The sequence below is a fragment of the Nothobranchius furzeri genome, chromosome 16 (assembly GCF_043380555.1).
Source record: "Nothobranchius furzeri strain GRZ-AD chromosome 16, NfurGRZ-RIMD1, whole genome shotgun sequence".
In the NCBI taxonomy this organism is placed as follows: Eukaryota; Metazoa; Chordata; class Actinopteri; order Cyprinodontiformes; family Nothobranchiidae; genus Nothobranchius; species Nothobranchius furzeri.
Window position 1 is genome coordinate 49,392,051 of NC_091756.1, and position 27,067 is coordinate 49,419,117.

A 27,067-nucleotide genomic window follows, 5' to 3' on the forward strand; every position below is an offset into this window, starting at 1 on the left:
GTTTTTGTAGTTTTCTTATGAAACTTTATTGTGTACAGCTTTGTAAAATTTACATTTTATGTAAGAGAAAAAAAATCAAAGACAATATTTTATTCAAATGAATAATGCCCTTTGATCAGAAACCATTTAATAGACTGAAAAAGCAACAAAGACTCTTAGATTGCATTTTGTCTTTACCAGTTTAAAAACGATTTCAGTGCATAAACATTCAAATTCAATTTAATAGAAACGTGACCGTTTAGCGACCTGGGGAAACACCTGTTCTTCTCACATTCAGTTACCATCAGCATATTTTAAGAGACAAGACAAAATCTTTAAAATACAAAATATTTATTTTTGAAAATGTATTTTATATAAGAGGAAAATAAACCAAAACCAAATCAAACCAATACAAATTGTTTGGTTACTAGCATACCACGCTAGTGCTAAGAACTACCAATGGAGAAGTGTTCACTCAGGAAAACTCAGATGCTCAGAGGCAACAAAAACATCTCTACCTCCACCCCGTTTCATGTTGCACCCAATCCCCAATGCTAACTCAAGCGCCAAAAAGTGGCACTAGTGGTGAAATGGCATACTGTCTCATCTAGAAACTTACAAAAAAGCAGGAGGGGCAAACCTGTGGCAATCATCTGATTTTCCTTAAAAACAAACAAAAGGGAAAAAAATCACTAAATCAGAAACAAATTGTTTAATACATATTTGAAATACAGAGGGGACTTAAATGTTGGCATCGATATGGTCGAGGACAAATTAAAATAGATCTAGTGAGAGCTCTCTGAACAAAATCCAACCTTCCAAAAACAGTTTGCTTCTGAAAGACGTGGAAAAGCAGCCTTGCTGCTGCTGACACAGCCGCTAGCAGCGCAGGGCCGTGGAGGTCGACGTTGCACATGTGAGGTTGCAGTGGAGTCCGTTAACGGCTGATATAAACCCATTTGTACTCTTAAACCTAGTATTTGTTCCATCCTTGTGGTCGTAAAATATTCCCTGATGGCCTGATTTGGCCGCTGAGTGTTTTACAGAATCCTGAATAGATATAAAAATCAAAGGAAATAAACAGGAGTAGTAATGAGACTGTCCGTGTAGGGAGGGACGTTTGATGGGGAAATCCTCTCTGCTGCTCTTTCTTGTCCCCTTCTTCGAATCTTACACATGCTGGTCAAAACACACACAGTTCCTCGATCGCACAGCCACAGAATCCTGCTCTGAGAACAGAGACAAACACTTTTAGGACATGATTCACAAAAAAATAAAAAGATTTGTGATTCTATTTAACTATGAAATGTCTTCACCTATGTGAGCTTCTTGGCTTTGTTGTAAAGCGAGTCCACAACTTTACTCATGTTCTGAATCGTTTCCAAGGCTGCTTCATACGTTTTGTCCACCGGGGGCTCTTCAAATATGATTAAAACACCTTCACCTTGGTCGAGGATTCCTGCAAAGGTCAGAAAACACATCAGCAAATGGGTGACAATGTTTGTTTTAACCAGATAAAACAAACAAAACAAAGTTCTGCTACCATGAAACTTTTTGTCCAGAATCATTTGTGATAATTTCCTCTCCACATCACCCTTTACAAGAGAAACAAAGGGGTGGGGGTAAGTGCAGTTTGACATATTTTGCTAAAACTGAATTAATTTAAGTCAAATGTACCTTTGATAGTTTGATTAGATCCGATATGTGTTCTATCTGAAACCAGAAAGAGAAAAATGAACAAAAGGCTTGATAATCAGTTTTGGAAAATGACAAATTACACTTGTTAGGCCAACTCTACGATTAGAAATCTCCAGATTTATTAGCATAGACCAGGGGTGTCAAATATGCGGCCCGCAAGTGGGTTAAATCCGGCCCGTGAGATGGTTGTGTAAACTTTATTTTCATACTTTACAATGTAGAGTGAAAGTAAATTTGTCTTTGTGAGCAAGTTTTCTCTGTAATGAGCATAAATAAAACAAAGCTGCGCTCAAGGCTCACACAAGAACTTGAATCACATCCTGAAGTTGGCCACCACTCAGGATGTGACTTCTGATATTGATGTGCCGGTGAAAGCTAAAAGGTGTTAAGTAAAATGAGTCAAATTTACTTTAAGTGCTGCATGAAACTGATCTAGCCATGTGATCTGTAAGCTCTTTGAATCACTAAGGAATGTTTATTTATTTATTTATTTATTTATTTATTCAAATTTTCAAGTACACTTCAGGTGTTGTACTATTTTGGATACACTGTCCTCAGGCTCCAGCCTTGTTTTATATTGATTGTATTAAAACAAAGAAAACAATCTGAGTTGTTTTTAATTTACCAGTCCGGCCCACTTGGGACTAGATTTCCCTCAATGTGGCCCCTGAGCTAAAATGAGTTTGACACCCCTGGCATAGACCAAGTTAAAACCCTCATCAGGTCTGAAGTTTGAATTAAACTGTAGAGCATGAGTACTTGTTCACACGGTTTCACTTGGCAGAGTCTGACCTGTACTCTGGAAAACGGCTCGATGACTCGGATGAGGTTTTGCTCCAGCAGGCTGTCGTACAGCTTGGCCAGGTGAGTGTTGATGATCGGATCGTCCCTCAATTCTGCTTTGTACTCTGTGAGAGCCTGGACGACAGAAGGCTTTCAGTTAAAACCCTCAGATCCTACGATGCTTGCCTACAAACGGCTGACTAAAATGAGTTTGAATCAAAGCAGACCAAACGAATATTGTGAAGACAAACCAAACACATGCAGAACTATCCTAGTCTGGACTTTAATTACACTGCAGGTAGGAATTATGAGGAGAGGTTAATAGATTATTTGGTCAGAATGAAGGCAGTAAAAACAGTTGAATTGTACAAAAAAGAAAAACAGTAAATGTTTACATTCTCCATAAAACATTAAAATCAATACACTGCTTGTACATATCACTTTCGGCATTTTGCGGAGATAATGCCGAGCTCTGGTCGGCATTTATACTGAAAACAAAAGTAAAAACGAGCACAAGTTTCGTTTTTGTAAACGGAATCAGCTGAGATGATAAACTGAAGGGGTGTAGCGCACCAGGAGCTTTTCTCCGTTAGAGCTGGAGCTCAGATCACCTGAGACTGCACAGGGACTGAGTGACAAACACCTTTAGGAGCGGCTTGCGGAAAAACTAAATGAGCGCAGCTTCGATCTCAATGAAAAGCAAGCTATGTACAAGATGAACGGATGTCCGTGGCAGCGCAGAGACCGCCCCCATAAAAAATCTGACAAAAGGATGAAGTGGACCTAGGATGATTCTTACCTTCTCGAAGTCTGCTAACGATCGGTTCTTGCTGGCTTGAGCAACACATTTCAGGGCGTCCGTCTAAACACGGAGACAGAAAATATTGTAATTTAAATCCAACTGGTGGACAGATTACGCTGCATTTTAAGTAAAAATATTTAAACATATTTCACTTAATTTAAATTTTAAAGGCAGGACCAAAAAAGTTTCAATCTAAGAAGTATTGAAACTCAGTTTCTCTTCCACCATAGAAACCCAAACCCCTCAGCTGTTTAGCCAACTGCTTTAGCGGCTGGACTGACCTGCCGGCCGGCGTATCTCAGGGCCAGTTTGCCGCTGATCAGAGCTTGTACCTCCTCTGGTCTGAAGGAAGCAAAACAACTCGTTTACAATTCTTAGTTAAAACGTGAATTCCAGGTTCTGAGTAAATGACCACATAAATTCACACAACTACTCACAGGTTGAGCACAATTTTGCACAGAAGCATGTATTTGAGTGCTGTGATGGCTTTGGGACTGTCGATGGAGTCGTAGCCTTCAAAGGCCTCAAAGAAGTAGGAGTAGGCCGTCTTCCAATCCTTCTCCTCAGCTGCGTGGATGATCCCTGCAGCCACAACGACATGTCAACAAAAACCTGCCAGGCTGATGACACACATTTAGTGTGTGTGTGTGTGTGTGTGTGTGTGTGTGTGTGTGTGTGTGTGTGTGTGTGTGTGTGTGTGTGTGTGTGTGTGTGTGTGTGTGTGTGTGTGTGTGTGTGTGTGTGTGTGTGATGCACAAACTATTATCCGTAGGAAGAAAACAACTAGGGCTGGGCGATATGGCCTCAAATCTATATTGCGACATAATCTGAAGCATGTGCAATTACGATATATACTGAGATATATTTTTTCCTTTGTTAATATATGTCAAAATGACATGCTTTAAAAAAATCCTCTTATGGAAAATATACTGCAGCAGAATAAAGACATCCAAAAAGTGTAGAATGCTGCCACTCTGCTGTTCCAATGTCGGCGCGGGTGCACATCTTAGAGACATCATGTGTTATCGCGGTAGAGCCAAAAACTTATCATTACGCAATTTTATATTGTTTCTACCTTACATTGTTTATATTGCCCACCCCTAGAAACAACTCATTTAAACTCTTTACATTGATGTCGGACTTCTGACCTGACTGCATGTCCAGCGCTGCCTGGAGCTTCGGAGGACAGTAGATGGCGTTGGCAGTGGTTCTGGCTGAGGTCAGGGCAGCACGGGCCTTGGGCAGGTTACTGAGAGCGTGGTACGTCTTACTTTCAAGCAGCTGAACCTCCACAAGAAGAGCTTTGTCATCCATCTTTTTCAGCTCCTGCAGCAGCTGAGAGCCTGTAAGGATGAGTCGTTGTGGTGCACGTAAAGTGTTACAGGAACAGATAAAAACACAACCTTAACTCTGATTTGTGGTTAATCTCTCCTCTAAACTTGCTGTTACCCCCAAATTCCACTACCTCCGCTCCGCTCCGACACGAACGCCGGAGCAAAATCGGTCCCGTCGTAGTCAATCAGAGCAATTCCACTACTGCGGCCGTGCTCCGGCAGTGCGGCGCCGTGCACCGCCCTCTGTTCCGGCGTCCGGCAAAAATGGAATCGATCCTATTTTCGCCGGACGCCGGAGCACCTCCGCAGTCAATGGACAGAAATCACAACCGTCCAACAGGAAAAGGAGCGGGCACAACTTCCGTTTTTCACAATACATCGATAAACAAAAGGCGTTTTTTGTTTCATATGCACAGGTTTAACAACTTTTAACAACTATCAATGGCGGCTGAAGTTTAAATGCACAAAAGTAAGCCATAAATACAGTTTCCACTATCAAAGTGGTCACACTTTGTTGATCCAAACACTGCTGATCTCTCAACACAAATGATGGGCAGATTAAACAGTTCATTTCGATGCTTCTCCCACACAACGGGTGTTTGGATCTAACTTCCGCGTTTATTGCTCGGACTGTATCGGAAGATCTCGAAAATCCCGCGCATGCTTGTTTGCCCACCTCAGGTCTCCGCACCGGAGCGGAGCCGTTGTAGAGCGGGTACCAGTAAAAATTGAGTTCGGAAGCGAGCGGCAGCGGAGGGCGGGGGCGGAGCGGAGGTAGTGGAATTTGGGGGTTAGTGAGGACCTGCAAACAGACTTTTGAAATCTGTGAGAACTCACCAAGAGCCAAGGCCTCCTGGTATCTTTGGGTGTCAAAATACAGCGAGATCAACCGAGCCTGAAATCACAGGAATACATCAGACAGTCGCTTGGATGACATCATATTAAGACAGCAGGATCTTTAGTCTCCATCTCTCTGGACTGCAGCTGCCACTTAAACAGCTTTGACGTGGACGTTCCCAAAAGGTCTTGAAACATTTAAGGGTTCTTGATTTTCCTCCACGAGTGGCATGGACTCACCATCATGTTGCTATAATTTTGATCACTTTCAGCTCATTTATGAGACAAATGTTCTTTCAAAATACTTAGTCATCCGAAACTCACGAGACATCTCAAGTGTCAGATGTAGCGATTCAGAGTGATTCCAGCTGAAGATCTGGGCGTCTCTGACCCCGTCAGCTGTTGACTTTAGCTCTGATCATCCAAATCAGTCAACTCTCCAGTGGGACACAAAAAGCTCTCACATGAGACTTCTGTTAAACAAACTACCAAACTCTTCCATAGGTTTAGGATTTTATATAAAATCAAGTCTAGTCTTGTTTTTCCAACTCATCCTTAATTATTTTATCCAAATAAGACAAATCCATTCAGCTAAAATAATAAACGCAACACAAGTTAAGAAGAAACTTTCTGTTTTTAATCAAGCTTAATCATGTTAGAAGGATTGATCAGGAGGAACTCCAGCAACTTAACAAAAACGACTTTATAGTGATTCTGCATGAAAACTTTTTTTTTTTACCTATTTTATTAATGTATCTTTATTTTAAGGTTGTGTGAATAATTCTAATTAAAATGTCCCTTGTGTCAGCCTCAAACACCACCTTGTTGATTGATTGTTGTCATTTAGATTAAAGCAGCCAACACTGTCTGTAAACACAACATCTGATCACGATGTTTAGTCATGATGCCACCAGCGTGTCATCGAAGCATTTGATAATCTCCTACAACAGCCAAACACTCGTGTATAAAGCTTCTAGTTTTTATTTGGTGTTCTCACAGCGATGTCATGCCACATGGGACTAAACTAAATGCTCCTCCACTTTCTGCGTCAAAGCGTCTCCCACTCCATGAGTCAGAGCATTTAAGAAATTAACATCAGGCGAAGCTTCCACTCAGATTTTGGTTTTGTTTTAACTCTTATTGCTCATAATCTGTTGTATGTGCTGCATTTTGAGCGAATGAGAAACGGCGACTCTAAATGAACTTATTCCTGAGACATCTTAAATGAGCTACTGATGAGTATGTTTGAATTTACACCAACAACTTTGATTACAAAGTGGGGATCAAAGAACTTTCCACTACATTATATTGATAACTCATGTAATGTGTTTGAAGTGGAAGTTTGTGATTGGTGTGGCATACAAGGCTACTTCTGACCTCCAGAGCCTGTCGTAGGAAGGTCCTCTTCTCTGCCTTGGCCCACTCGATGCATTCGAGACACAGCTCCACCTCCTGCCCAGTGGCGGCCTCCATGTCGAGGAAGAGGTCCAGCAGGGAGCGAACGAGCCGGGCTGCCTTGGCTTTGCTGATAGAAATCAGGAAAGGCCTCACAAATTTCAACAAGCCACCAAGCTCTGCAAAACCAAACCACAAGCAGAAATTGTTTGGATGGTGGGATCTTTCTTCAGCTGAATGAAGATAAGCCTGAGATCCTCATCTGTGCCCCAGACAAGCTGGTTCCCAAAGTCAGAGACTCTCTTGGTCAGCTTGCTTCTCACAAGAAACCCTCTGTCAGGAATCTTGGTGTGACCTTTGACCCAGCCCTCACCCTGGATTCTCATGTCAGTTCTCTTGTTCGCTCTTCCTTCTTCCATCTCAGGAACATTGCTAAGCTGAGTCACATTCTGTCCCGCTCTGAACTTGAGACAGTTATCCTCACCTTCATCTCCTCACGCTTAGACTACTGTAACTCTCTTTTCACGTGTCTGAGCAGAACCTCCCTGAACCGTCTACAGGTGGTTCAGAACGCCTGTGCTCGGCTTCTGACCAAGTCCTCCAAACACACCCACATCACCCCGCTTCTCCTCCAGCTTCACTGGCTGCCAGTCAACTTCAGGGTTCATTACAAGCAGGGCAGCAGCTATCAAATATTTTAGTATTCGAGTATTCTATTGAATCCTCCATGGACTAATCGAGTATTCTATTTGACGACATTTCAAGTGAAACAAGATTATGGTCTGCTGCTAAAAATATGAAAATAAAAAAGCAAAATTATAAAAGGCTCAATAATATATATTAAATTGGTGTTGTCTAGTTCCCTTTTTCCCACCTGATCATTATAGTTAATAAATATTTTATGGAACAAAATTTGACTTGCATTTCATTCTCAATTTAGGTTTGTATTGACCTCATCCTAGTCAAAATAACATCTAAATATATTCACATATACTGTAATCAGTAGAATTTAATTAACAAGTTCAATAGCAAGCTACTAGAAATGCTAACATTTAATTTCTAATTGTAACAATGTACTTGTGGTATATTTATTTTATTAATTACTAGTTGGCAACATAATCTAGTCTAAATTGTATTAAAATATACAAGTGTTAGTAAATTATATGCTACAACGGCTTGTCATATACTCCTGCGGTGGATGGAGCAGACTCTTAACAACAACCAGACAGTAGCTGCAGCGGCTCTGCCCCACACTGCAGCAGAGATCCACACATAAACGGGGTGATGGGGATTTTTCTTCCGCTTGTGGAGTTTAGTCGTTCACAACCAAAGTTTTTTCTGAACCACGCTAGCTCGCGACAATGTTACCCGCTAGCTTAGCATTAGGAATTCTGCTCGTAGTTTAACTCTTGATCCAAAACTTTGGGCCGTGTCTGCCTTTTACAATGGTTTCTGTCTTTGCTGGTTTCTCTATTTTCCACCACAGCTCCAGTAAAATGTGTTCAGACTGTGGAGCGCACATTTAACGAAGCTTCAAATCCATAAAAAATGAATCAAGGAATTTAATGAACCGAACCATTCAATTAATTCGATGATTCATTTCAGCCCTAATTTCAAGATCCTGGTTCTGGTTCTTAGGGCCTTACATGGACAAGCACCATCATACATTGAAAAGAAGAAAATATCATTTCTATAGCGCCTCTCAAGATAAAAATCACGAGGCGCTTCACAAAAACAAAAAATGTAAAACTATAAAAAATAATTTAGAAAATGGTTAAATATATTTAAAATGAGCAAAAAATAGAAAATTGTGATTAAAAAATGTTTAAGAGAGAGAGTGACTAGGAAAGAGGGAAATCAGTGGATCCTGAGGAAGGTGGAATAGGTGGGGAGAGCAGAATAAAGAGAGAGTGGTGAAGAAGATCATACAAAAATAGGGACATAGGGACCTTCTCAGTCCCTACACCCCCAGCAGGTCTCTGAGGTCCAGTGACCAAAGCCTACTGGTTGTGCTTAAGACCAAAGGTGACAGATCATTTGCTGCTGTGGCCTCCAGACTCTGGAACTCTCTCCCCCTGAGCCTGAGATCAGTGGACTCAGTGGTCTCCTTTAAAAAGCATTAGACATTAGATTTTAAACATTTCAGATAAGCATCACCACTTAAACTGATAGCACTTTATCAGAGTGCTATATATTTCTGTTGTATTTGAAAGAAACTACATTAGATCCTCAAGAAACGATGCCATCTTGTGAAAAGGCAGCACCAGATGTTTCATTTAAGGCAGTTGTGACATTGTCACCAAGTGCCCAAGTCTTAAAAATAACAATAGTCCTTATAGTTCCTTTTTCTCGTAAAACATTTTAACTATCAAAGATAGTTAGCAGCTATAAAAAGATGCTCAGAGTTAAATCGTTACCAGCAGCTTGTCCCGTCTTGGCCAGGAGTGTCCCCAGCTCCAGGATGCTTTGTTCTTTAACCCTGACAGCTTCTTCATCGTTCTCTTGAACATCTCGTCTCACTAAAATAGAAAGAAATGCAGCAGGTTAAACAGGAAACTAACATTTTAAACAGAACTTTTCTGAAAATGGGTACAAAGTGATTTAGTTTGCCATTGTATTAGAAGTTAATAACACTGAGTTTGGAAAACTAAGAGTAGGCTGATAAATAAAAATGTCAATATTACCCCAAACATCACCTGACTTTAGATGCATAAGGAGCTGATCGGAAACAAAACAAAGCTCCAAATAATAACATAATTTTCAAGTACGAAACCATTACATACCAAGCTTTGTGGAAGATAAAGATCACAGTTTTATTAGTAAATTGAAGAATAAACCAAGTTATTTTTCAGAACCACTAGCTGACAGGTAGGATGACAGTTTTCCGACTGGTGTGACATGGCAAAATGAAAGCCAGGCACGACCAGGTAATCAGAACAGCACGTAATGTTAGTTAACTATTTATCGTTTTTATATAGGACCCAATCTCATAAATGTATCACAGATTTCATAAATAGTGGCTCTTTTTACTCAGAGGGCAGTTTTTCCACTGTGTTCTGATTACCAGAAGCTAATGCTAGCCGCAGCCGTACCCACGCTAACGTGACAATTTTATGCAAAAAATACTTAAGAATCTACAAAAACACAAAGTAACTAGATTTTCATTAACAAAAATGATTTTACTGCTCTCATTTGACTCATGTCACACTCAGGCCTAAAGCCGCTAGCGTCCAGTGGCTAACAGTAACTAGCCGCCGTTCAACAGTGAGTCAGCACGGCACGGAGCACCGGTTTGGGCTACCGAAGCCCTGTATCCAAGCTGTGGACGACTAACAGATAACTAAGTAGTTCCAATGGACAATGTCCACCTGGAAAGACAGAATCAAGACGCACCTATTGAGTGAAAGATGTCGATAGAGGCGTTGCGGTCCGTGCTGATGAGAGACTGAGCTCTCTGAAACTCAACCACTGCTGCAGCCGCCATCTTCCTTATTCAAATTCTACTTCAATGAAAAGTACGTGGGGGGAATACGTTACTGAGCGTGGAGGACGTTCCTGTACGTGCGAAGCCATGCACTTTAATTCACGCAGGGAAATGTAGTTCATTATGGACGGGGCTCCACCATCGACATTCCACCAACTTATACCGTTAAAATAAAAATAATGAGCTTATTTGTCGTCATTCTTCGTTTTAGATTCTATGTTACCATTTTTTTATTTTTCTATTTATAAAAGTTTAATTTTTTAGGCTACTTTTGCTTTCAAATAAGCAACGTGTTATATTTTGGAGCCCTTGAGAAATGGTTCGTTTATAAAATTCATTCAAAACTTTTCTTTACAACGTGGCTAGTCTCGGATGACAACTGTTACTATTGTTGTGTCTCTTAGCCGATAGATAATTTAAACATAATCATTTGGTGTAAAATTGCAAGAGAAGATGGAAAATTCTGTGCTTGATACGTATTTGTTCATTTAGACCTATTTGTTTCTTATCAAATTAATTTCAAGTGGTTTGTAAAAAAAACGAAATGACAAAAATAAAGAGGAAACACAAAAAAATTATAAAGCAAAGTGAGTGGTAAAAAATCCACGTTAAACAAGAAAATGTATATAAACAGACAAATAAGATCGACTAGTTCAAAATAGCAAACCCAAATATTACCCAAAAGATAAATAAATAAATAAATAAATAAATAAACAGTTTAGAAATAAAACAAACTTTTTTTTGTTTTTATTTACAAAAGGGGTTTCCTCAATAATTTCTGACCATTTTTTACTAAATAAGAGCAGCTATTGATTAAAACCCTCTGGATTTGCTTATACCTTTACAGAACTGATGTTATTCATATGTTTCCAGATAACTCTGTCATGTACATTATCGTAAGTAGGGAAGAAGTTTATTTTTAATCCATTCTTTTGACTGATTCTATTTGAGCTGCAGATAAATGGAGCGTCAGGTCGTTGTTGTGGCAGCAGGGGGCGCTGTTTCGACAGGGAAAAGCAGCGCCACGCACAGAGAGAGAGAGCAGAGCGGCGCCTCAGTACCGCCTTTGCGTCAACCATCATCACAGAGACGCAACATCAGCCCGCAGCATCCGCATCCCTCAGCCAGGAGCACATCCTCATCCGAGCATCCATTCCACAACTGCCCTCTGCCGTCTGCGCACCACCGACTCCGGGCGCCCCCATCCACTGCTTGCATCCTCTCTTTTTGTGTTCCTCTCCTTTCACTGCCTCCAACTGGATTATCTCCTTCGTTGCGTTTCAACATTCGAGATGATTTAACGTTTTAAACGCACATTGAGAAGGGAGACGCAGACCTTTTACGCATTGGAGCTGGAGATCTGGTGAGTTTGTTGTGATTTTTTTTTATATATTTGTGGATTTCAAAACAAGCGACAGGAACATAGAGCGTTCCTTTAACGGAGTACAATCATGTACGTGCAGCAATCCACGTCAGGTGAATTTGAGGACATCTTGTGTTAATTACGGTGGAGAGCCATAATCTGGATTTTTAAGCCACCGCCTATCAGAGCGACGGATCTGATGGCTACGCAGCCGCAGTTTCAGCACCACGGAGAGCGCCAAGTAGCACCAGAACCAGCCGTTTATTTAGACCCTGTTATGGCATTTGTGATTACGATAATGATGATGATGGTGATTATTATTATTATTATTATTATTATTATTGGATTATTTGACATTCTGAAGTAAATGAAGAATAAAAAATGATAAAATAATCTGTTTTCATGTTTCTGAATAAAATCATTATGATCTTGTTTGTTTGATGCATTAAAGGCGACCTTCACCTGTTTGTGGTGTTTACGTTTCTGACGTCCATTTTAGTGCGGGGGTGGGGGTGGGTGGTGATTCATTCGTCGTCCATTGCTTGTAAATCCCTCACAGTGAATTATGGATTACAGATCCATTTTCAATCCTTGGTGCAGCTCAGTCCTATTAGAAAATGACGCTGCTTTCACATGAATTTCCCATTAAAATCAAACTAACATTGTTGATCATCTGCAGTAAAAACAACTAATTTTCATGCATGCCTCTCCTGATTTTTGTCAGATAAAGACATTTATGACATCTAATTAGGATATAATCTGATACAAACTAAATATGTTTTAGGTTGGGGTTATATAGAATAATAATTCAAACAGATCTTTATCTGTCGTCTGTCTGTTTCCTTCAGCGCTGTGGGCAGACACACCACTCTGATCCCTTAGAGAGATCCTCACAGTCCATTGATGCCCAGCGGCAGCCTGTAGCCCGGGACTTCCACATCCCAGAAGCACCTGCAACTTCGAGGCCCTCAGGACCTCTTCCCCAGCAGACACCCCCCTGACCCCAAAGCTCCTGGAGCCCCTCCCACCGTCGCCATGGGAACTGTGCTGTCCCTGTCACCTAGCTACAGAAAGGCGGCTCTTTTCGAGGATGGACCTGCAACCGTGGGACACTACACGGCCGTCCAGAACAGCAAGAACGCCAAAGACAAGAACCTGAAGAGGCACTCGCTGATCAATGTGCTGCCATGGAAACGGATTGTGGCCGTGTCGGCCAAGAAGAAAAGCTCCAAGAAGGTGCAGCCCAACGGCACCTACCAGAACAACGTCTCCCACTTGAACAATGAAAACCTGAAGAAGTCGCAGTCTTGCGCCAACCTGTCCAGCTTCACCCATGACCAGAGCACCCCAGCTCTCACCAAGAGCTCCAACAACACTTCTTCGGTGAAAAAGGCCCCGCTGACTAACTCCAATGTGGCCCCTGGGACCCCTAAGAGGGTGATTGTCCAGGCCTCCACCAGTGAGTTGCTGCGCTGCTTGGGGGAGTTTCTGTGTCGGCGCTGTTACCGTCTGAAGCACCTATCCCCCACTGACCCGGTGCTGTGGCTGCGCAGCGTGGACCGGTCCCTGCTTCTGCAGGGCTGGCAGGACCAGGGCTTCATCACACCTGCCAATGTGGTCTTCGTCTACATGCTTTGTCGTGACGTGGTCTCCTCTGAGGTGGCCACGGAGCATGAGCTGCAGGCCGTGCTCCTCACCTGCCTCTACCTGTCTTACTCCTACATGGGCAATGAGATCTCATACCCGCTCAAGCCCTTCCTGGTGGAGTCCTCCAAGGAGACGTTCTGGGATCGCTGCCTGTCCATCATCAACCTGATGAGCACCAAGATGCTCCAGATCAACTCCGACCCACACTACTTCACTCAGGTGTTCGCTGACCTGAAGAATGAGAGCCAGAAGGAGGAGGAGAGGAGCCGCCTACTCATCGGCCTGGACCGGTGAGGGGATGCTGGGGGTGGGAGGAGACCAGGGGTGAGGGTCCTAATCCAGTCTGGCATTGTGACACCTTTTGATTATTAGTGATGCTATTTGCTCATCGTTGTCCAGACCACGGAGAGGCCAGGCCAGTTAGAAGGTGTTTATAGCCACTTAGTAATCAGTCTGGACTTTTTATTTCAGTATTTGCTTTCATCGACTATACTGCTTCTAAAAGCCAAACTCTATTTTCAGCCCTGCAAAAGACAGATTTTCTGTAAACTCAAGAATGACAGCTTTTTTAAATTTACACATTTAAAAAAATGCCAGATTTGGGTGAGTCCTTTGTCAGATGTTAGATAAAGTAAAGACATTATAGAAAAGAAAGCAACAGCATTGAATGTGGACAGGACTGAGGCTGCAGCAGCCCACCAGTGACCTGCTGACTGTTTGTGCACTGCCTACTGCAGGAGGGTGAGAGCCATTGCCTGACTGGCTTCCTTCACGCTCCACGGATGAACATACATCCCCGGCTGGCTCTCTGGAACACCCCTTCCATCAACACGACTGGTTTTTGCCGCGATGCATATCTGACCACCCGAGGACAGAACAACCGTCGGGGCTGGAGTCCCTCTTACTGAGACTCAACAACATGGATGAGGAGATGGACAGTGAGCGCTGCTTTGTGGGACTTCTACAGAAAACAGACAACAGCCAGTGGATGTATATCGTGCGTGTTCAGATGGACTTTATTTTCATCTAGAAAAAAGAAAAAAAAGATTCAAACATGTCAATGGATGTTTTTATTATTTTGCTCCTCAGAAGCTTCGGAGGCTTATATTTATTGCTTTTTCTCAAGTTTTCTTTGCTTTGTTATTTTTGTTAGAAATGTACCATGCGATTTTACTGCATCTTCAGGAGCTAAATATTCTGTTTCCTCTTTAAATTTGGTTTTGTAAATCAAACTGCATCTGCATTAGAGAATGCTGTGAACAAAGTGACTCTAGTTTCATTTAGCTCTGCTTGCTGAAATAGGCTATTTCTGTACCGGGAAAAAACCTTTTTGTACTTTTCGTCTACAGGTTGTGTTGCAGCATCTTGGAATGACGTTTGATTTTCGTGCTCATGATTCAGCGTTAAAACTGTTATAATGGTGCCATATCCTTGATGTCGGAACTGGTGGGGAGGATTTTCATATTCTAGCTACTTTCTGACACCTAATTTGTTGCCATTTAAGTATTTATCGTTTCTGCACATTCGCAGTCATTTTGGTTAAACTAAAGGACAGATTCTGGAGAGGAGAATTTCTTGGTGCTGATGGTTATCAATGGTGGGAATGAAGATTTATCTGGTTTGTGCAAGTGAATGTTACGGGGATTACCAGTGAATAGCTCATGACAAGGCCCTTAAACTTAAACCACAGTTAAATCTGACCATCACCAACGTGGCAGCCTCGAGGACATCCAGAAACAATGCAGTTCAGAGCTTTTAAGTAATGACCTGAAAATATTTTTATTTCTGATCTAGAAGCAAATCCAACCTGCAGTCTCACATATCAGAGACAGAAACCCATTTCCAGGTGGATAAATGGCTCAAAATGGAGGTTTGAAAATCATCTTTGTGTGAAAGTGTAGAAAATGAGTGTGAGAAATGTTGCCAGGTCAAGGTGACACAGCAGCGGGTAAATGCACACAGAGGAGATCATATCTGCAGCTCCTCACACTTTGGATAGGAAGGTGCAAGTGTGTCCATGTAGGCCACTCTTCTGTTCTTCACTTTGAAAATCTATAAAACTTTATGAATGGGTGCCTAAAAAAAGGCTTCTGTATTTTAAAGTTTCCCTCAAAGATTGAAGGACCTGTTTGCTGCCCCCCCCCCCCCCCAATGCAAATCAAGGGAGACATAGCTGGATGAGTTTTTGAAGACAAACAGGAGAGTAAAGACTTCAAACAGAAACCCAGACTATTTCTCTGTCCATTTACCTTGACTCAGCCTGAAATGTGCCATGTTTCTTCACTTGCATCATCAAGTTGTTGTTTATAAGCTTATAAAAGATGAAAAAAGACTCAAGCTGAAGAATTCGGTCTGATTCTTTTCTGTATCTTGTTGCGTACTTTGTAGATAAAAGAAAACAGTGATTAAAAACTTCACAGAGTGGCGCTCAGTGGGCTGATGCATGTGTGTGAATGGACGAAGGTGTGTGTGTGTGTGAATGGAAGCATTTTATTTGTGATGGGGAACGTGTAGTTTTGATTTAACGATAGGAAACAGGAGTAAACACGCTGGAGTTCAGGAGGGTGGATAAAGGCGTTCTTTTCTAAAAGACTGAACCGTTCCTGCTGTAATTTCACCTTTTAAGTACGTTTCGGTTTACTTTTAATTTATTTTTGTACTGTGATGGATAATAAAATGCACTGATTGTTCAAAGGTACAGGTGGTTCTTTTGTGCTGTTTTCTATGACAATCACTTTTGTTTGAACTCGTCTCAGATTCTTCCTGGCTCAAAGTTCATGTTTGACCACAAGTTTTAATTTTACTACTTTGGGTAAAAGTCCCTAAATACAACCACTGAATCTGCTTTTAACAGTCTCTGATCCACATGAACGGAAGGGGTCAAAGTTCACTCTCAAGTAAGCACTGACATTACAAATATTGAAGCCACCGTTAGCCAGAGATGCTTCTCCCCAGATGTGTGCCAGAGCAAACAAGCTTGTCTTATAAAACTGCGCCAACTCTTTGATTGACGGTGTTAATATGTGCAGCTTGTTCCTCGCCAAGGTCACAAACCAGATATAAACACAGTCTGAATAAGGATGCAGTTACCATGGTGATGCTAGGTGATGCCAGCACACCCGCAGCATCACAATAGAATAAATGCTGATTCTTCATGTGTGGTCGGAGTGGTGTGGACACTCTGGACGGGCCTCACTCACACCAAGAGGGTGGTTTCGAATCATCAGTCAACCTAACATGCACGAGAACGCCGTAACTCCAGGCAGGATTTGAACCTGCAACCTTCTTGCTGCAAGGCTACCAACCGCTCCACCATGCAGCCCCTTCTGGTTTGATTAAACAAAATTGTTTTTTTTACCATAAACAAATGTATCTCAAGTCTTTAAACCTCTTTTGCATTTAATCTTCCAAATATGGACACAACCAAAACACATGTGCTCTAATTAGCAAACTATGCAGATTTTTGTTAAAGGTCAGACTTGTCTGTTAGTCATAGCTGATCACTGACCAGCTAGGTGCAACGCTAAAGCTAGCTGAACCAAATATTTCCCCCTTAAGTGTATTTTATTTATTTGACAAAATTTGCTTGTTTCTATCAGTTTTAGGAACTTTGTTCTTAAATTGTGCTTTTTCAACATTGAAAACACGTATGCTAACATGATGCTAATAAGGTCTGTGAAGTCTGCAGCTGTTGGTTTTATCTCTGATCTGATGTTGGGGACACAGGATGCAACGTGATCTGGAATATTTTCTGTTTTCTCCGCGGAATAATAAACTCCATGTTACATGGAAATGATCCTTTAATGCCTCCGTGATTAAAGAGCAGATGAGCTGCTAACACCCATCTAACTGCTCCACAGGACGTTTTTATTGAAATAATCAGATCTAAACAGAACCGAGTGCACACAACTTCATTCAGATAGTTCTACAGATTAAGATTTCGTGTTGTGACTTATTGTAAAAATTTCACACAAAATACTTAATTCTGGTTCAACTCATCACCAATTCTAACTTTAATGACAGAAATCCACCAGGCTCGTGTCATTTTACCACTTATTCTGACAGTCACTAGCTTTGAACTTGTCCATTAAACCACCAACTCCTGACTTAGTCACCCTATTGAGGAGAAAACATCCTCCCTCTCTGCAGCAGTTACTCACTCATTAATGAGAGGATTACAAAGCCTGCTGGTGTGGACTGTTGCACCAGGAACAAGAACTGTCTCCCAAACGACGGGGCATTCAGCCATGTGCACGTGACTCCAAACCAGCTGTTGGTGGGTGGATTAACTCCACCGGGTTTTACGTCAGCCACTGGAAACGAGACTTCTACGTCAGCACGGCATCAGTCTGTCTACCGAATGTAGGTTAAAGGCTTCCAGCAGACCCAAACAGAAACAGGAGCAAATACATTTATTAATGAACTGATTAGTGAAATATTTGACATTATGGAGGATAGAAAGAACTCATACAAACAAACAAAAAAAACTATATGCAACAACATGATAATACAGCCTTTCCTTAGTGATGGTGAATCATTGCAAAACAAAAACTTGATATAAAATTAGGCACATCCAGATTTAATATAAAGTCACTTAGTGCAGAAACATTAACAGCAAACATCAATTTGTTACCATTTGGCTGACATGGGCGGATCTGAGACAAAACACTGGAATAAAGGGCATTAAAGTGAACGACACAATGGCACTAACATCCATATTTACACCAGTTTAGAAAATACAACAGACTTCTTTTACCACTATGAAGCGTCACAACAGAAAAATAATGCTTGTTTTGCATAAATTATAAAACAAGGAATAAATCTGGTGATGCTTTATAACTTGCTCTAAGTGAGGCGAACTGTTATGTTACACTTTCTAAGCCTCACAGCTGTTTAAAATAGCCCAGATAAATGAGAAAACACTCAACGTTGCACTAATTCTGTATTGATACACTGCTGAAAATTTACTTCTGATTACATTTTTCAACTCCAGCTATTTAATTAAATTCTTTGGTTTGTGAATGTTTTGCTAAAGAGTTAACATTTTAGGTTCAAGTAAAAAAGCAGCATGAGGAAGTCTTCGTTTGTATCTGCGAAAGTAGATATTTAAATCTGTTTCATTTGGGATAAAACATGAAACAACAGAAGCTCAGAGTTCTGCTGGGAGTTTAGATATCTATTGTATTTATACGTGCCTTCCCCAAAGAGGTTGGGATGTATTCTTCCTCATCTTCATCTTCATGCAGATTTATTTCTCTTTAAAACATCTTGCAGGCAGAGAAATAAACACAACAAAAACCACCTCTCAGCTGACCTGCAGGACGACACAGTGAGCACAGCTGGGCTGGAAGTCAATTTGACAGAAGAGGAAACAAGGAAAGGAGGGAGGAGGAGCAGAGGAGGCGAGAAGGTCGAATGAGGCTTTGTTCACACCCCCCCCCCCCCCCCCCCATTTTGCCTGAAGAAAGTAGGGAGAGAAGAGCTGGAATGGGAAATGACACGAGATTCATCTTAATGATGAGTAGAGAGGGAAAGCCCTGTGGGAGTTGACCGCCCACACAAACACACACACACACACACACACACACACACACAGAGTGTCACTTCCTCACTATGAATGCACCGATTTCCCTAAACAGCTCTTTTCTGCATGACGGCGTCTGATCGAGCAATGAGAGACAATAAAGATCCGATTCTTCAAAAGACCAAAACTTCTCAGACTCATTCAGCTAAAGACTTTACTCAGAAAACAGACGGAAAGAGGTGGTCGTGGAATAATCTGATGTTAGGAAGCCTCCTCATCTGCTTTAGCTTCTTTTGATTTTGCCTCCAAGCAGCCAGACCTTTTAATCTTTTAGAGTGGACTGGAGTTGGCCCAGCAGTTCTCCAGACGGTCTTTCAGAGCCTTTCTTGGACTTTGACACCTATGTTCTGTTAGTTCTTGTACCTGACCCTGACAGCATGTTTCAGAGTTTCTGCTAGAAAAAGAACAAGTGGAGGACAAAAAAGTCTCAAACCTAAAAACCAACCAACCAACCCCCGGTAACAGAAAAGTCACCTTTAACATCTATAAACTACCTGGTGCTAACTGATATTGCCTGCGTCAAATTGTGTTGCTTTTAGTGGAATCTGAGAAAATAACTAAAGAAATAAGAACAAATTGTTTTTGTGAAGCTGCAGGTACTAAAATAAACAAAGCTCTAAATACAACTGGGTCAGAGCTCTACAAAAACATCCTTCTGAAAATATTCAGGTACAAAAAGCCCTGAACAATCATCCAAAGTCTAAACTAAAGAAGCTCTAAAGACATCAGTGACCCCTGAAAACTACAGATGTAATCAGAGTGCAGGAGAGTCTGGCTGCTGGGAAGGAAACATAAGGGAATGAGTGGATCAAGACTTTTGCACATCATGGGGGGGGGAGCCTTGTTTTTCCGATTTTCAGAAGTCTGATGTATTTGTGGATTAATAAATATTGGCATCAATATCAATCCTTCCTAATTTGGTGGTATGGAAACACTTTGCGTCATAATTATTCTGGCTTTTGTCAAACAAAACTCGATCCAACAAACCCCAGAATTTCTTGACGTTGAAGGATTGAATATGAAACCTCCTCGAACACTTAAAGCTGTTCAACGTGTTGCCAAAGCTAATAGCATCCAAGCTAACCCTGATAAAATCCACCATCTTAAGAGTTTTTACAACATAATTGATCAATGTATAAATGTCAGCATATGTTTGTTCGGTTAATCAGAGAAGTGGTTTGTCAGCTGGAATGAAAAACAGACATTTTATAGAAAGCTCCAGAACATCTACTAACCCGACTGTCTAGCTTTTTTTTAACGTTGAGTTATTTTTTCCTACAAAGAAGAAAATTCAAAGATTTGGGCTGAATTCATCCAAAACAAGCAATAGCACCCATCTAGGTTCAGTCTGTAAACCTAAGGTGTGTACTAGCTTTTACCTAAGGTTTCACGTCAAGCACGCCTCCTAAAACCCAACATCTCATCTGCTGAGCTTCAGCGCTGACATCGGCTGTTTTATAAGTTGGAAACAGAACACGATGTTGCTATCTAACACTTAAAAAAGGTGCAAACATTCAGCACAGCTGACAGCTGGTGGGAACGACACAAAGCCCACTGAAGTGTTGTGTTCGATGACCGTGTGACTCGTGTTGTGTTGCCTTCTGCCCTTTCAGAAAAGTGAAAATCTTCATCAAGCCTGCGGAGCTGCAGGAGTTTAAATGGAAGCCTCTCAGCTGTGTGTGTTTTAACTCCGATCCAGAGCTGAGCTAAACCTTTACCTCTAAATGTGGTTTAACAGTTCCATATAAATATTTATAACCTTATTTCAGATACAACAGCACATAATAACACGTTTTATTAGATATAAAGCTATGATGCAGAAAGAGAAAATATTTAAATTATTAGAACTTAACATGTTATTGTTTTTATTTATCAGACCTTTTTGTCCAGAATATGCTCAACATATTCTACTAAACACCTTGTGACTGAAACTAAAACAGCCCATTTGTCCCTCAGAGGTCTTTTAACATTTCACCAACTAAAACTGGACATTCCAGGTCCGTTTTATCCTCCATTATCCTCTATTTTAATGAACAGAACGAGCATAGCAAATCTGTAGGAAGAAATACAAAGGTGTGTTTGTTGCATTAAAGCAGATGTGAGCAGCTGGTGTTGATATAAACATGATGTTGAGTTTCTCAGGCTTCTGGTTTGATCTGCCCCCACATGGACTCAGAATGATCAGCCTATGAACTATTGCACAGAGGAAATCACCTCTAACTAAATGATAAAGTGGCAGATAAGATTTAGTGAAATGTTTTTAAATCGGTTTAACTAACTAATGTGAAAGATCAAATACTTCTTTAATTATCACCTAGACATCTACAGAAGAGCTGACATTTGGCAAAGATTTGGAAAACAGGGAATCAAAACCACACGAACTGCAGAGCTGCTTTGGCTCATCCATAGAAGCTCAGGAATCATCTTCATCACCCAGCCGGGTCTGAAATCAGCTGCTTTCTCTTAGTTTCCAGGAACATTCAGGATGTAACCAGATCTGCTCTTGGTAAAGTCGGGCTGTGATTGGTTGATCTTGGGCTCGACGATGATCGTGCACTTCCTGCCATTCATGCTGCACTGGATCGGACTCGCGATGTTCACCTGCAGCTTCCTCTTCTCACTGGAGAGTCAACAAACAGAAACATAAAATAAAACATTAAATATGTTAAACCAGATATCTAAGCTGGCTCACACACATCCCCCGCTCTCATCGCTCAGACTTTATACAATTACAATAAAAACTTTAGACTTGTTAATGACCAGAGAAAAAACAAGATGCTGCTTAGAACATAAATCATCACTTCTCATATCAACAGGATCTTAAATGTGTGTTGATATAAACTCATTACACACACACACACACACACACACACACACTAGGACTCTTAAAACACATTATGACATAACCTGAGTAATATTTCCTTCACACACACACTGACACAATTCACAGCAGCACACAGAGACAGGAAACATATTTTCTTTAATAAATAAAACCTTTTTAAAAGATGTTAAATTTGTAAAATAGAAGGAAAGCCTAAAAAGTGTATAAATTACACCCATATACATATATATATACATATATATATATATATATATATATATATATATATATATATATATATATATATATACATACATACATACATACATACATACATACATACATACATACATACGTACATACATACATACATATATATATATATATATATATATATATATATATATATATATATATATATATATATATATATATATGATGGACAATATATCGGCATCAATATCGGTATCGGCCAATGTTAGTCATTTTTTAACTTATAGGTAAAGGTTCGATAAATAAAACCGAGCCGATATTAACAACCAATATTTTTTCCATCTCGTCTCTATTAGTTTGCCTGTTTCAGAGGATGAGGGGGGTGATGTGTAATTGTTTAGTCATGTCATGTGACAGTGAATGTAATCATCTCAGAACCGCAAATGTGTGTGTTGTATGTAAATAATAATGCCAATCCAGCTATAATAATTTTCATTCTATACAAAATCTACTGACTTTAGAAGCATTTATGTCAGCATATCGGTATCGGCAAATATCGGTTATCGGCCATACCAGTGATCTTAATATCGGAATCGGCCCAAAAATTTCATATCGGTGCATCACTAATATGTGTGTGTGTACACACACACACACACAAACACACACACACACACACACACACACACACTGCGGTTTCATGGATGTTAAACCAACAACAGACTTCCCTGCCATGAGTCAAGATAAAATAAACCAAGCTAAGACTTTTATTGATCCCACAGTGTGGAAATGTGTGTGTTACACAGCTCAGACAGACAGCAAGGGAGTACAAAAGTGACCAAGAATGCAAAAATTAAAAAATGGAAGACACTAAATACAACAGTAGTTACTATGTAGACACATACACGGTACACATTATTGATAGGGGTTTTTGAAACTTGTGGATGTAATATTACATAAAAAGTATCAGCTGTTCTGCTACTACCGACCAAGTGATAGATAGCAGAGATTCTCTGCAGGTGTAGGAGACTATTTCATGTTCAGCCCACATTAAAAACTCAGTGTCTGATAATAATAATAACACCTTTAAAATGTTTCCAACTTTTTATCAACAGCAAAACAAAAACAACCATTTAACTCTGAGGAGGTTCTGTCTTACTGAAGTGAAGATGTCTGCTGTGAAACGGCTCAGTACTAAAACAGGTGTTTGGTGCTTTGTGTAGTTATTCTGATCAGAGGCTTTTATTATGTAGGAGACAGTAGCAGGTTACATTCAGCATTGTGGAGCTGGTGTGTGTGTTAGTTGAGGAAACAAAGATGAATACCAGTAGAAATCACACAGGAGGGCTGAAGGACTGATCCATACCGAGCTGCTGGAGCGGAGGGCTTTTAGTGGCTGTCAGACCCAGTTAGAACCTTTCTGGGTGAACGGGTGCTTAGGCTCGTTTGCTGTTAAACAGGATCGATGCAGGGACTCAGCAAGTGAAAATAAAAGCATATAAATAGTGGGGCTGCTAAGGAGACAGAAACGTGGGGTAGCACTAGCATGAAGGAGGAGAGGAGAGAGAGGATGAAAATGACAGATACACATTCATCTGTTTCATCAGCCTAGTGTTGCTCTGACACACTTTCCTGCTGACACAATTACTGATCATATCATCACACTTGTATTCTTCTGTCATTCTGAGTCCCTCTGATCCAGATTGGTTCTGAACCTGCTGACACCAACGTTTTGCACAAAAACAAGTCATAAACAATATGAAAAAAAGAAGAAGAAAAAAAGATTCTTCTGCCTACGCCGCACTCCTCTGCAGAGCATGTTCAGCTCTGAGGCTCAAGGTAGCGCCGATGCTGGTTACCATGGCAACCCTCGTGAACTTAACTCCCCCCATCTGTCATGGCTGCCAGCCAGCCAATGGCACTGTTTAGCACGGGTCTGTCTGTCTCTCATCCTGGTCCTGTCTCATTCCGGGGGGAATGCTGAGCTGAGCTCCTCCTGGAGGACAAACAGGCTCCAGAACAGCAAAATGTTTCAACGATGAACAAAATCTCCTCAACACGGAGTTAAAGACATCCAAACAAATATGCCTTTGAACAGCAAAAACACCATCAGTTTAGTCTTAAGGTCAGCGGCTGGTCCTCCCATCAGGAGCTGCTTCCAGTCAATCGCAGCCCCGAGGGCAGACCAGGTCCACCATTGGACGGCCTCTCCAACTGGAAAATCAATTCTCTCCTTCCCCCTGTCCCCCAATGTCTGTCTTTGCCCTTCAAGCCACATGAAGCCCAAGCTAACTTATTCCCAAAAGGAGCTCCTTTGTGTTTGGATGGAAGGAGACCAGGAGGAGAGTATTACATATGAGCAAAAATAAATAAAAATGTGAGAAAAAATCACCTTCAGTAAAAAGATAAAATAAATAAAGGGCCAAAAATGAATTCAATGACAGAAAATCACATTTCATGTCTGAGTTTAAATAAAATGATCCTTTTTTAAAAATGACAAGAGGTATCGTATGGACGAGGACACTTTAAAACAACGTTACGAGCTCTTTTTACTCATTAAAAATGCATGTGAATAGTTGTAAAACTGACAGACAGAGGAATTTTTTCTTGAGCTACAGACAAAAAAACCCCAGGTTTTTTTTGCCTTTTTCCCCCTAAAATTCTTAGTTGGGCCAAGCTGGTTTGGTTATTGGCACAAAAATCTGTTGGTGAGTGAGAGGAACAGACCTGACACGACCTCAGGCCCAGACAATCAAACACATATGGGGAGCAGAATCTGCTAACACATGCTGCCAGGAGCCAATGAAGAGAGAGGATGTGAAAAAAGAAAAAGCTTCAGAAGAAGCATGACAATGAAAACGATGGAGATCACAAAGTCCAGTCAGAGCCACTAACTGGTGTGCTTGATTTAAACTGTTGCTTTGACAAATTGTTTAGTCTTTGATTTGACACCAGAAGCTGTCACTAAAGCTACTGCGTCTGTTAAAAACCGGCGTGTTAGAGTTAAGACAAGCATTTTCAGAATCTGTCAGGTCACTTGGCTGCTGTGGCCTTCTGTAGATGCTCATCTAGTGATTACTTCTGAAATTTTAAATAAAATCCATCCAGTGGTGAAAGAGCTATCTAGCTAACAAACACTTTCTGGGGCAGGTGATAAATATGAAGAAAATGAGTGCTGAAGTGCATCAGAGCGAGGAGAAGTATTGCAAAGTGATAAAGGAGGAATAGAAGGTAGAGAGGCTATTTTCAGGTTGAAACTCCGGGATCAACCTCTACCCAGCCCGTCCGAGTCATCCTTCTAATGTGTACCTGGACGTTCCCAAACTGCTGCTGAAAAATACGAGTGGAAAAGAGGAGGGAAGCTTTACCCTGGAGTGTCGAGGCTTTGATCAGAGTTTTCTTATTTCCAGCTAAAAGACATTTTGGAACAAAAAACTGTTTTTTTTTTCCTTTTCAGAATAAGCAGTAATTTAGTGTTTGTAAAATTGGTATTTTTACTTTTATCTTTATCACAAATGAGTTCATTAAACTCAAACATTGATGGTAATCGTTGAAAAAGTACAATGTGGTGATGGACTTGGCGCAAAGCGAATGCAGAAGGAACAGTTCCTTTCTGAACCGAAGCACATGTCTGTGCACCATATGGGAAGAGATTTCATGCTGATCTGTCAGAACTTCACTTCAAATCTTCTGCTCAAGATGTCATAAAATGTTTCCTTTTGATCTTTAGCTTGTGAGATGACTAAGATGAAATGCGATGAAATGAATGAAAAGCGAGCTGCTCGTAGTACAGAGTGTTTGCTCCTGTCTTTAGTTCAGGCACCACTGGATTGGATCTGAGGAGATGAATTCTGGTGACAGAACCAAGCTGCCTCCATGACTGATGGGCAGCGAGGCTTTGATCCAGGATCTTAAAAGTGTCCTATAGCACCAACTCAAACACACCAGCATCAAGTAACTGGAAATCAACACAATCAGTGAGATATAGTCTTTGACACGTCACTCTAAAAAGTTCTGTATGTTAAAAGTTTGTATGTTTAGACATATTTAGCAAATAACACATTCTATTTAGGAGCATTTAAAAAAGTTCCTTCAGTCTCTATGGTAACAACATCTTTAGTTGTAAGAAAATGTTTCCTAATGATTCGGTCTGTGCATAAAGTAAAAATGCTGCATGAGCACCTCAGTGTGATCCCAGCTGGAAATAAAAAATAAATATAAAAAATAAGGTAATATCTTCTCTGATTTTATTCGCCTGGCAACCCATCTCTCTCTCTCTCTCTCTCTCTCTCTCTCGCTCTCTCTCGCTCTCTCTCTCTCTCTCTCTCTCTCTCTCTCTCTCTCTCTCTCTCTCTCTCTCTCTCTCTCTCTCTCTCTCTCTCTCTCTCTCTCTCTCTCTCTCTCTCTCTCTCTCTCTCTCTCTCTCTCTCTCTCTCTCTCTCTCTCTCTCTCTCTCTCTCTCTCTCTCTCTCTCTCTCTCTCTCTCACACACACTCACACACACACACACACACACACACACTCACTCTGGCCATTATGCCTGGGGCACACCGGAGGTGGAAGCGCCGCGCCGAGCGGTCATGTTAAATAGAAGCCATTATAGTTAACGAGAGTGGGCACACGGGGAGCGCCGCAACGCACCTAGGTGCTGAAGATAAGCTCCAGTTCTCTCTCTAGCGCCACAGCTGTTTACAACATTGTGGAGTACTTTACAAAAGACATTACGATACGGAATGGCTTTATGGCACAAACTCAACTGTCGGCACAAACCCAGCCGCAGTTTTGATAACTTTAAAGTACTATTGATCTTAAAATATTCTAATAAATAGCATACTTACCAATTTTTAATGAATTTGAGTCTCACAAAACACGATAGCATGTCTGATCTATTAACAATAGAGTCACTTCCCGCTTCCTGTTCTAAGTCCCGCGTGATGTGAATATCGCGCTACCTTCCAAGAAGCGCTAAGTGGCATGGCACATCCTGTGCGACCCCTTTACTTCTCAAAAACTCGGAAACAATGCAGTACGTCAGCCTCCGTTGAGTCCCAGGCTTTAGCCATAGAAACCATATACAGGTTTCTTTCAGTCTCGGCTACAAACAACAAACTCACCGCTACATATGTCAGT

At 41.0% G+C, this 27,067-nt stretch overlaps 3 protein-coding genes across 4 annotated transcripts in view; 1 reads left to right on the top strand and 2 right to left on the bottom strand.

Annotated features, from left to right (window-relative positions):
* Window positions 1–313: 313 nt before the first annotated feature.
* On the bottom strand, window positions 314–10,366 carry psmd11b (proteasome 26S subunit, non-ATPase 11b). Of its 2 annotated transcripts, none has more exons than XM_015962658.3 (13): window positions 10,222–10,365; window positions 9,246–9,347; window positions 6,811–7,007; window positions 5,434–5,491; window positions 4,411–4,605; window positions 3,700–3,844; window positions 3,544–3,604; window positions 3,260–3,322; window positions 2,470–2,595; window positions 1,657–1,692; window positions 1,523–1,574; window positions 1,296–1,438; window positions 314–1,208 (listed from the first exon to the last, which is right to left on the bottom strand). In XM_015962658.3, the coding sequence occupies exons 1-12, from the start codon at window positions 10,310–10,312 to the stop codon at window positions 1,296–1,298; spliced, it is 1,269 nt and encodes a 422-aa protein (XP_015818144.1). In that variant the 5' UTR covers window positions 10,313–10,365; the 3' UTR covers window positions 314–1,208. The 2 variants fall into 2 exon arrangements, with proteins under 2 accessions (XP_015818144.1, XP_015818145.1); XM_015962659.3 differs by having other exon boundaries at window positions 669–1,203; window positions 10,222–10,366.
* Window positions 10,367–12,559: 2,193 nt separating this feature from the next.
* On the top strand, window positions 12,560–14,219 carry cdk5r1b (cyclin-dependent kinase 5, regulatory subunit 1b (p35)). Its single transcript, XM_015962655.3, has 2 exons — window positions 12,560–13,612; window positions 14,060–14,219. The coding sequence occupies exons 1-2, from the start codon at window positions 12,711–12,713 to the stop codon at window positions 14,079–14,081; spliced, it is 924 nt and encodes a 307-aa protein (XP_015818141.1). The 5' UTR covers window positions 12,560–12,710; the 3' UTR covers window positions 14,082–14,219.
* Window positions 14,220–21,146: 6,927 nt separating this feature from the next.
* Window positions 21,147–27,067, bottom strand: part of myo1d (myosin 1D) — a 142,907-nt gene continuing 136,986 nt past the window's right edge. The window contains exon 22 of the mRNA XM_015962652.3: window positions 21,147–21,526. Coding sequence (XP_015818138.3) covers window positions 21,370–21,526 — 157 coding nt within the window. The 3' untranslated portion in view covers window positions 21,147–21,369. The remainder of the gene's footprint in view (window positions 21,527–27,067) is intronic.

Excerpts from the sequence above, each read along its gene's own strand:
- psmd11b (XM_015962658.3), bottom strand. The coding sequence starts at position 10,312 with ATGGCGGCTGCAGCAGTGGTTGAGTTTCAGAGAGCTCAGTCTCTCATC. Across the intron at positions 1,693-2,469 it reads AGCCGTTTTCCAGAGTACAG|ATAGAACACATATCGGATCT; the intron begins GTCAGACTCTGC and ends TTCTGGTTTCAG. Across the intron at positions 1,575-1,656 it reads ATCTAATCAAACTATCAAAG|GGTGATGTGGAGAGGAAATT; the intron begins GTACATTTGACT and ends TCTCTTGTAAAG.
- cdk5r1b (XM_015962655.3), top strand. The coding sequence starts at position 12,711 with ATGGGAACTGTGCTGTCCCTGTCACCTAGCTACAGAAAGGCGGCTCTT. Across the intron at positions 13,613-14,059 it reads CTACTCATCGGCCTGGACCG|GAGGGTGAGAGCCATTGCCT; the intron begins GTGAGGGGATGC and ends TGCCTACTGCAG.